Here is a 10,560-nt window from a genome sequence, read left to right on the forward strand (position 1 = left end):
CCAGGCAAATCATCAGCAGCTATTTATTCATGTGATTCAATGAACATCAGCACCAAAAAGAAAATTCATAACTAAAACATTTGACACAAATGTTACATTTTAAGCTGTAAAAAAAAAAAAATCCTGCTTTATCCCTTCAGATACATTGTTGAAAATGACAAAAACAAAACAAAAAACACTTCTTTTGTTTTTAACTCGGTCACTGCCATTGACTGCTATAAATGTCAAAAATTAATTTGAAGTATTTGTATTGGTTAAATTTTTATGAAAATGTACATTTAGAACAGATATAAAATTTGTGATTAATTGTGAGTTAACTAGTGAAGTCACGCGATTAATTACAATTAAAGATTTTAATTGCCTGAAAAGATGATTATTTAAAAAAATTAAGGGCGTCGGGCGATTAAAATTTTTACTCTTAATCGCATGACTTCAATAGTTAACTCACGATTACTCATAAATGTTATATGTTCTAAATGTACAATAAAAAAAATATAGGTTTTCATACTCTAGTTAACAAAAGTATATATATTTTTTAAACTAATAAAAATAGTTAAAATGATTTTTTGACGTCTAACTGTCAATGGCAGTGAATGAGTTAATCCCTTTAAGTCCATACAACATAAAATATTGCTTTGAAAAATACAACCTGACTGTTTTGGCTGGAAGTGTTTTTCGCCACAAGAGCTCAAAAAGAGACCGGTGTCAAGCTTTGGTTCGAACCGCTGTAAAATGACATTGCCTATGTTCAAGGTGCTATCTTGGTACACACTCAGTAATGGCTTCATAAATGCTAACCGTTAGCATACATTCAAAGAAACATGGTCAACCCCTAACTGGTTCAGAAGTTCTGTACATTATTGATTTAGTTTTGTGCTAAAAGTGCCCAAATAAGATAGAATTTTGAGTCACTTCAAAACAATTGACACATTGCCCCGTGAAAACATCGAAAGGTGCAAATCTGCCATCAAATTTCAGTTCTGTATTGCAAACAGTCAGTCACTAGCCTGGACTTAGGTTTGATGACTGTGAACCACTGCACTTGTTCCTCAATGATTAACATTTACTCTGACATGCAATTTAAAATGTACAAATGGGTACGAATCCATTAACCAAACATTTCATTCTGAGGTCTTCTCTGTAAAAAGTCCCTTAGCGCTTGTAAACGTGAATGAGCAGTTGCGGAATTGACAGCAGTCAAAAACTGCTTCTGTAGATTAAAAGCAATCAAATCAAATATAAAATAAAAAAAACATGCAAAACATTACACGCAAAGGAAAAAGTGTCTGAGGCTGACTTGATAGTCTGGGATGTCTTCACTTTACTCCTTTGTTCTGTAGTGCACATGTGCAATCAGGTGGAGGTCAGGGTTGATTAAATGAGTCCTCAAGTCTTATTGAGTCATTCAGAAAAAACGTCCACAGGCTGGGACACAAATGTCCTTTAGCTGATGACGTCCTGATAGATGGAATTAGTCGTGGTGAGGCCGAAGACGAACGCTCCGAGCGTAACCATGACAATACCGAAGACCACCAGTCCGTGCCAGCTGGGAATGAAAACACCAATCAGGCCTAATTTTAGGGTGATTTCAATCCAATCTTAAATAGATGATTTCTTTCATTTGAATCACCGTCCATTAGGTGATCGCCGTTTAGATTAGTCGTGCATGTATGTGTGTACTAAAGTGACGCTCTCACCTGGCAGATCGATTGTCCGTCTCCAACAGTTTGGCTTGGATCAAACATAAACCTTTCAAATGAAAAACAGACCGTCCACAAACATTACCGTGCGGTGTTAAGCCGCGGAAACAACTTCCAACGCAAACAAGGAGAGGAAGTATACCCGGGAAGATGAAGATAAAGCAGGCCGCCAATCCGCCGATGAGCGAGATGACGCGCCCGATGTCCGGGATGAAGAGCGCGAGGACGAGGGTGATGACGAACCACAGGAGCGTCTGCACGATCCTTCGCCTCTGCTCGCGGCGCACGCACACCTCCACCTGCTCGCCTTGCCAGCGCAACCACAGACCCTCAATAACGGCCCTGCAGGCACACGGCGCCGCTGGGATCAACACGTCGTGAATGATAGGACCTTACTGCTGCTAGAGCAGGGGTGCTCAAGTTGGGTCCTCGAGAGGCCTCATATCCAGCCTGTTTTCCACGTTTCCCTCCTGCAGCACAGCTGAGTCTAATGATCAGCTAATCAGCAAGCTTTGCAGAAGCCTGATAACGATTCTGATCATGAATCAGGTGTGGTAGTGGAGAGAAACATGCTGGATAGGGGCTCTCGAGGACCCAACTTGAGCACCCCTGTGCTAGAGGGTCGGAAAACTAAAAGAGATCCAATTTGTTAGACAGAACGTCTTGCGTTAGCCTCGATTGCTCGGAAGTCTGTGATGAAATGCAGGGGCATTAAATCAGTCACTGTTTTTACCTGCCGCAGAAATGCAAAATAGGGTACGAGGTGACCACACAAAGGACAATGAACGCTCTGGCGATGGCCACGGCGATGTCATCAGGAGGATATGACATCAGCACGTCCTGGCTGACATTGGCACCAAATGTCAGAAAACCGCAGACACCTGACCAAATGGAAGAAAATAAAAAAATCACACATCTGAGAGATATAACACGAAACATATATTTGTGAAATTACAAAAACATTTCATTACAAATGTGTCCGCATCACTCATGTATTCACACTCATTACTATTTATCATGTCATGGCATATCAATAGTGATATGCCTCTTTGAGCAAAATGGTACCTGTTCCTATGTAAACGAAAAGGCAGATAATCATGCTGAGTGTAACAACGAGCCCCCAGGGTTTGAGCGCTTTCTTGCTCATGCTGTTGAACACCGGCACACAACTCACATGGCACTGTGAAGAAAAAGACCAGTGATTCATAAACTTTGAAATTCCAGGAAGACGGAATTTTTTTTTTTTATGAGCTTAGATGACAACTAAATGAGTACCTGGAAGCCAAAACAAATGGTTGGCATTGCATTGAAAACTGCAGTCCAAGTGGAACTGCAACAAAGACAATGATTTATGTAGAATAATTCATCTGTTCACCATCTCGGGGGCAGCCATTTTTGTCACTCTACTGCCCTCTGCTGTCAACTGAAACTGACGTTAAAGTGACATCACGTGACCACACCCAGAAAATAGATTCGCCTCGATGAAGTACAGGGTATTTTCTATACGTTTTATGATCGCAATTTGTTTGTGTGTGTGCGTAAAATACATATACAATGTGTTTTAATGAGCTGAAATGTGTTCAAAGCATGTGCAACAGGTACAACTATTAACTCATTCACTGCCATTGACAGCTATAGACGTCAAAAATTCATTTGAAGTATTACTATTTAGTTTAACATTTTTCCCCACTTTTGTTAACAAGAGTATGAAAACCTAGAAAAAAATGTATTGTACATTGAGAACAGATAGAAAATTTGTGATTAATATTGAGCTATTGAAGTCATGCGATTAATTACATTTTTAAAAAATCGCCTGATGCCCCTAATTTTTAATCTTTTTTTTTTCCACAACAAAAAAATATAATAAAAAAAAAAAGTCTAGGTTTGTATACTGTTAACAAAAGTGGGAAAAAATGTTAAACTAACAGAAATAGTTAAAATGATTTTTTTTAACGTTTATAGACGTCAATGGCAGTGAATGAGTTAAGGGGGAATGTATCCCCCTTGGTAAAAGCGGGTTCACTCTCACAATATTTTAACCGCTGATTGATATAAACAAGAACTTGACCTGACATGAAGTGTGTGTGTGGCGCCCTCACCTGCTGGGAACAATCCCTGGCATGACCTCTTTATCAGGCCAGATGTATTTCACAATCACCACGATTGTAACATACCAGGTACCCATCACACTTAGAGCACTGCAAAAAGACACATCCAGACTGCTTAAGAGCAAATGGATTGATGCTCAGGAGAGAAGATACCTCTTCCAAGGCTAAACAGTAAATTGTAAATTTTCATAGTTAATCAACTCAGGCATATGCTTCATTTAAAAATACCCCCCCCCCCCAAAAAAAATAAAAATAATAATAATCTCACAAAATTTCTTACAATGTTTTATTCTTAAAATGTTTCAACTAAAAGGATACTTTAAAAATAAAATATTATATAAAAATTATTTATATATAAAAATACTATATTAAAAAAATATTGTATTATTTTTGAATATCTTCTGCATACTGTATGTTTAATTTTCATGCAGTCATCATAAGGATAATATTTGATAAAATTTCACAAAATTCCTTAATATGCTGAATTTCGATGCACATTTGACTTGTAAATTTAGAAAAATTGTATTGTTAAATGTTTTCAAGATAACGGATATGAAAAATGTGATACAATTTCTGGTTATTTGGATTTTTGGGGGGAAAATATTACATAATTCTAGGATAATTTGAATTTTCTGCATAAAAATGAATTCACACATGGAGATTTTTCAAAAATCTCGCAGGAATTATTATTGTTCTGAAATAACATATTTTTAAATCTTTAAAACGGCAGTATTTAAAAAAGAAAAAACTTATACGATTTCAGACAATTTTAGCTGTCTGCATTAAAGTAAATCATATTTGAGATCACCATTGATAATCTAGTCATTAAATTGCATGATAGAAGATTTAGCATATTTTGTGTTACTACACATAAATTCAGTTGACCTCCTTTGGCTGAGGTAACCAATTCATGAAGTGAGATGTTTGTTGTATGTTGCGCAATACCTGGCATATTTTTGGAAGCCAATCTCTTTTGGAATGGACAAAGGCAGAATGACCAAAACTGCAGTGACGACAATGGTAAACTTGCGGTCGGTGTACCACATGCCGCTGACGAAGCCGTCAGGAAACACCACCGCAATCACTGTGAAAATTAAAATATATATATAAAAATGTTTGATTTCAGATGGATGAGCAGGTAAAAAGTCACACGCAGCAAAAGAGGCCTCGAGTCTAATTTCAGACGTGAGCGGGAGACAAATTTAGTCGCTGACGTGGTCACATGAGGGAGGACACTTCTGCTATCCGATGTGTCCTTTTGTCTTCACCAGCATTTTATTTTTTTGGGGTTGTTGATTTTTGTGTGATCAACACTAATACGAGACAATTTATTGGCTTTGTTTCCTCAAGTGCGTCACCACTCCAGCGGCTCTACGACTGTCTGCTTTTTTACTGGATGATTTTATTTGTCTTATGAGTTTACCAGTAGCCCCTCATGCATTTGTAATCCTGACGAGAATCCTTCCCCTCAGGATACAAATGTTTCACAATACAATAAAAACGTGATCCATCGCAACTTTTAGCGAATTTATAGAGTCATTTGAGCATTTATTCAAGAGCTACGATATCCACCTTAACTCATTCGCTGCCATTGACGGCTATAGACGTAAAAAATTAATTTGAACTAGTTCTATTAGTTTAACATTTTTTCCCCACTTTTGTTAACAAGAGTATGAAAACCTAGAAAAAACATTTTTTTATTGTACATTTAAAACTGAAATAAAATGTGTGATTAATCGTGAGTTAACTATTGGAAGTTGTGCAGTTAATTACCAACAAAAATTGTAATCACCTGACACGATTTAAAAAAAGAAAAAGAAAAGATTATTAAAAATTAGGGACATCGGGTGATTAATTTTTTAAATCGTTATTAATCACATGACTTCACTAGTTAAATCACTATTAATCACAAATTTTATACCTGTTCTAAATGTACAATAAAAATAATTCTAGGTTTTCATGCTCTTGTTAACAAAAGTGGAAAAATGTTTAAACTAATAGAAATAGTTCAAATGAATTTTTGACGTCTGTAGCCGTCAATGGCAGTGAATGAGTTAAGCTCCATGTACTAGTCCACTCGTTGTCAATTTTAGGAGGTCACTAGTAGGACGAATGGTACACAGTGAACAAGTGCACAGCTTGGCCTTTCTCCAGACTGACCCTAAATTGTGGCATTTTGAAATTTGAAATTCTAAAATTTTAGATTTTTTATCCACTCCCGCATGTGCAACCACTAAATGTGCTGATTGTTTTGTTTTTTAATTCATGAATAATAATGAATAGAAATGTTCGATACCACTTTTTTTTAGACCGATGCAATACTCAAATCTTTAGTACTCACCGATACCAAGTGCCGATACCATTAGCATTTATGATACATAAAATTTCCCAAAAAACAATGACAGATATTTTTTTAAATGACATATATATCCCAACTAAATTAATTAATGGCAATAATATTTCAATTTTCTCATAAAAATCATTTTGCACACAATAAAATGAATTTAAAAAAATCCATAATTTTTTTATTTTTCTTTATCCATATATATTTGTGGTTGCACAACTTTTTAATGAAAAGAGTGAAGTGCAAATAATTCAATTCAATACAATAGGGCGATAATAACTACCATGTAAAGAATTCCTCAAGCTGTTTAGTGCGTGATGTTTAATTATCTCTTGTTTAGAAATCCATGCTTTTAATTTGGAAACCCACAGGCAAACGAAAAAGCCACATTACAAACATAATGTAGTGTCTATAAGAGCTATAATTAGCGTCTGCGACGGCCGCCCCGTTCTATTTTTAGCACCACAGCTCGGACGATGTTAACGAGGCAATTAAGAGCGGCAAACGTAATAAACATGGCGAAGTTACGTGAGCTACGTTACTCACGCAATATGTTTAGTCATGTGATCAGATCGGCGGTTTGGCAGCGGTGTTCATACCACGAGATACTTAAAAGTTTTATCGGAGCAGTCGCCGACAGTCGTATGCTAAATTAGCGAGTCGACTCACAGCAGTCCAGCTGGTCTCCGATGACGATGAAGAAAGCGATGGAAGTGCCAAAAGTGTAGACGGCAATGGCGACCTCGCACAGGACTCCCGTGACTTTGCCACAAGTGGCCCGGACCACCTCCTGATAGGTGCTCTCGTTACTCACCTGAAGAAAACCAAAGCAGAGATGGAGTTCAAAATTGTTCGGCCCTTATTTGCGTCACAGCTCTTGTTTTGGACCTCGTATGATTTTGAGGAACAGCACAACCAAATAGTGGTTAGCAAGTCTCCGTCACAGCTCTGAGGTCCGGGGTTTGAATCTCAGCTACAGCTTCCCTCGGTGGAGTTTGCATGTTCTGACCGGCTTCCTCCCACATTCCGAAACTTGCCAATGTGGCTCAAATGTAAGCAAGCACAAAGGAAACACTAAAACATGATCATCTGTGTCAATATGCCATTCAGGAAGTGAAAGTCTGAGCGCACAATGCAGATCTAAGCATTCCGCTTCTACCACTGCAACTTTGGAAAAAACAAAAGATGTAATAGAAGTATAAGAGTGAATGAGAATAAGAATGTGAAGTGTGTGGAGGGCGTTGATGACACGAACCTGACAGCAGTAACCCAAAATCACCAGACCGCTGATAATAAAGATCAGCATGAACTGAAAAGTAAAGAAAGGGAACAAAACATCACATCCTAATTCATTGTAAGATAACATTTGTGTGTTTGAATCCACAGCAAGTTGACAAATATCAGCAAAACATTTCTGCAAGTAGACATTGTACATGCAAAATAAGTGAGCTTGCTGACAGAGAGGATCTTTTGTGAGCTAGCTAAAGTTAGCATTTTATGAGCATATGGTGGACTTTCACTGAGCAACATGATTCAGTTAGCAAGTTGACTGTGTTCTGTTTTAAAAAATGGATGTTGCATTTCTGAAAGTTTGTTTTGATTATGAAATTTGATGATTCACATACGGAACAACTCAAAATGTGTATTAATCCCAGACATATTTTAGGTCATTGTTTTTTGGACGGAAAAGCATAGAATTAGCATATACCGTACATGAACTATAATCATGACAAAGTATACTAATATAATGTTGACATTCAGCGCAATACATTTAAATTTTTACACTGGTGAAGATTACTTGTAAATATATCTTGCCATCAAAAGCACATTTTCATTGTTGTTGGTGGTATTTTATAGGACTGTTTAAATGTTAAAGGCGTCACTAAAGCAAAAAAATAATAAATAAAAAATAGCATCCAAGTTACTGTTGTGCATAAAAAAAAGTTTTTTTGGGTGTGTCCAAAATATTTGATATTGGTGAAACCATCCAACCATGTTCTACTGTTTATTACAAAAAATATGAATCAGATTAGGGCTGAGCAGTTAATCCAAATGTAATTTCAATTATTACGCTCCACAATTACAAAATTGCCATTATCGTTAAAAAATAAATAAAAGATTATTAATACTAATTTTGAGTTGTTTAAATGTACATATGTGCACTTTGGTTTTTTAATTTCCTAATTTAATGTCTTGCTTGGTCCAAAAGAAACTTGCATAATTACTGCATAGTGTTTCAACTAAATGTATTTGCCTTAATATTTTTTTACGTTTAATCATTTTCTTGTTTTGCACCAAAAAAACAAAAGATCCTCCTAATCGTGATTTCAATTATTACCAAAGTAATCGTGATTAATATTTTCTTCATAATCAAGCAGCCCTAAATCAGATAGAAGCTTGTTTTTTTGTTTTTTTAAAGACTGGCATTGAAAGTCATTGGCATTGAGTTAGGAAACTTATCGGTATCGTACTGTTGTGTTTGTAAATGTTTGAGCATTTGTAATAAGAGCTCAGAGTTTCATTTTTCTGCTACATTTTCTGAGTGATTGTGTGATTGTGATGAGGACACTAACGGATATTGACACAATCATTAAATAATTTTCTATATTTTTAATAATTTTGATTGTTTCTTGTTTAATATTAATTTGTTTTTAGATGATTCATTTGTATTTTCTGTTAGCTGGGAGCTATAATCATCAAAAATGTTAACTCTTAATGTTTACGCTTTTTTAATTGAATTACTGACAATTATTGATATTTATCTGTGTATGGACTGATATGGATCTCTTCTCTAACATGACCAAAATATTCCTAGTTTTTCCACAAACATTTATTCTACTCTAATGTAAGCCCTACAGACAATCAACGTTGTCTGGGCTGGGAAACAGCACTAAATTCACCCATTTAAGAGTCTCACCATTTGAAGCATCACCCCTGCCATGACTCCCCCTGCCATATCGAAGGCTGCCGGGAAGTTGAGCAGGCCGGCTCCCAAAGCCGCGTTCACCACGATGAAGACGGCTCCCAAGGACGACACGCTGCCGCTCGTCCTGTTCTCAGACTCGAGATGCTGCGCCGAGTCCATGCTGGGACTCTGCAAGAGCCATGCTCGCTCTCCCGAGTCATTGCTGCCAACTCCTCCCCAGTCATCCATATCACTGTTAATGGCCATGAGCTTATTGGGAGGAGGAATGTTGATTGATCTAGGAAGAGGAAGGATGTTTCCCACAGTGAGCAGGATGTACTGTAATTGGTATTAGTGATCTGGTGGGCCCATTTTGTAATCTGGAATTATATAAAGTTTACATTAAGACAAAAAAAAAAAGAAAACATACCGGTAAATGAATATGAAAGGAGTGTATAAATAAAGTTCAAATGTGTACAGCAGTGTCATTTCATGGGAGCAAAATGTCACTTTCTTTTTTTAAACAATATCATACATTCAATTCAAGAAAAAAAAGCTAAGCATAGTGGTCTAACAACGGAACACACTTATTTTCCTGGTTAAGGTAGTGGGTGTGCTGTTGTAATAATACAGTCAAACACACATAACTTTACTACACTTTTTGGTATTTTGGCCATATTGAGATTTAGGAATTTGAGACTTACGTGGTGAGTACTATGTAGAATACAATTTAAATGATAATTTTACTCAAATATTAACATAGTAGAATCTGAGCAGCTAATCACTTTTGCAGACGTCTCTTCACCCACCCCCTACAGCTTTAGTGTTAAACAGCATAAGCACAACTAAATAAAACAAATTGACAAAAATGATGAGAGCGTCATAAAGTTACCTCTACAAACTAGTGGATATCCAGTCAGTGATGTCTGCAGAGCCGGTGGAAGAGAAGCGAGCTGGACAAGAAGATCCTAAGCTATCTATACTGTTTTATTCTAAGCAGAAACTCCTGAGTTGGATGAGTGATTCGATCAGTGGATCGTTGACGTAACAATGTATAATCATGTTTGCCAATGCATGCCTGTAAGTGCACTCAGTCTTTTTGTTGTTCAATCACCATCGTGTTAGCTAAATTAGCGACCTTGGTGAATTTACGTTCATTCACCTAAAAATAAATTAAGACCAAAAACTATATTTTCCTGCGCTCATTTTAATCCACTCCATCGGCGTGTCAAGGGTAAATTTGGGGGTAAAAAAAATGAAACAATACCTTTTGTCATCCAGGAGCCTCTACCGCACCTTACCAGACAAACATACAAAACTGATGGGCACGTGATGCCTAATCACGTGACTGGGGAATTGTGGGAAATGTAGTAATTTGATCGTTAGTGATGCCTGTTTACATGACTATGGAATTGTGGGAAATGTAGTAATTTGTTCGTTAGTCTTGTGATTCACCCCCCCCCCCTTTTTTTTTACGAATACGCCGTCATACTGTTGGCCTTC

At 36.9% G+C, this 10,560-nt stretch overlaps 1 protein-coding gene across 2 annotated transcripts; it reads right to left on the bottom strand.

Annotated features, from left to right (window-relative positions):
* Positions 1 to 39: 39 nt before the first annotated feature.
* Positions 40 to 10,402, bottom strand: slc38a7 (solute carrier family 38 member 7). 2 transcript variants are annotated; one of them, XM_086072292.1, is made up of 12 exons: positions 10,325 to 10,402; positions 9,070 to 9,355; positions 7,408 to 7,461; positions 6,822 to 6,966; positions 4,754 to 4,892; positions 3,800 to 3,898; positions 2,976 to 3,030; positions 2,766 to 2,880; positions 2,434 to 2,581; positions 1,843 to 2,042; positions 1,698 to 1,749; positions 40 to 1,546 (listed from the first exon to the last, which is right to left on the bottom strand). In XM_086072292.1, the coding sequence occupies exons 2-12, from the start codon at positions 9,322 to 9,324 to the stop codon at positions 1,444 to 1,446; spliced, it is 1,365 nt and encodes a 454-aa protein (XP_085928418.1). In that variant the 5' UTR covers positions 9,325 to 9,355; positions 10,325 to 10,402; the 3' UTR covers positions 40 to 1,443. The 2 variants fall into 2 exon arrangements, with proteins under 2 accessions (XP_085928418.1, XP_085928420.1); XM_086072294.1 differs by having other exon boundaries at positions 9,950 to 10,386.
* Positions 10,403 to 10,560: the final 158 nt, after the last annotated feature.

The sequence above is a fragment of the Leptonotus elevatus genome, chromosome 3 (genome assembly GCF_054856555.1).
Source record: "Leptonotus elevatus isolate MCC_2025b chromosome 3, RoL_Lele_1.0, whole genome shotgun sequence".
NCBI classification, from domain to species: domain Eukaryota; kingdom Metazoa; phylum Chordata; class Actinopteri; order Syngnathiformes; family Syngnathidae; genus Leptonotus; species Leptonotus elevatus.

Bases quoted from the DNA above. Each gene is read 5' to 3' on its own strand.
- slc38a7 (XM_086072292.1), bottom strand. From the start codon at position 9,324: ATGGCCATTAACAGTGATATGGATGACTGGGGAGGAGTTGGCAGCAAT. The intron at 7,462-9,069 runs GTGAGACTCTTA...TTTACTTTTCAG, and splicing joins CAGGGGTGATGCTTCAAATG to TTCATGCTGATCTTTATTAT. The intron at 3,031-3,799 runs GTGAGGGCGCCA...TCTTTGTTGCAG, and splicing joins CCAGGGATTGTTCCCAGCAG to TTCCACTTGGACTGCAGTTT.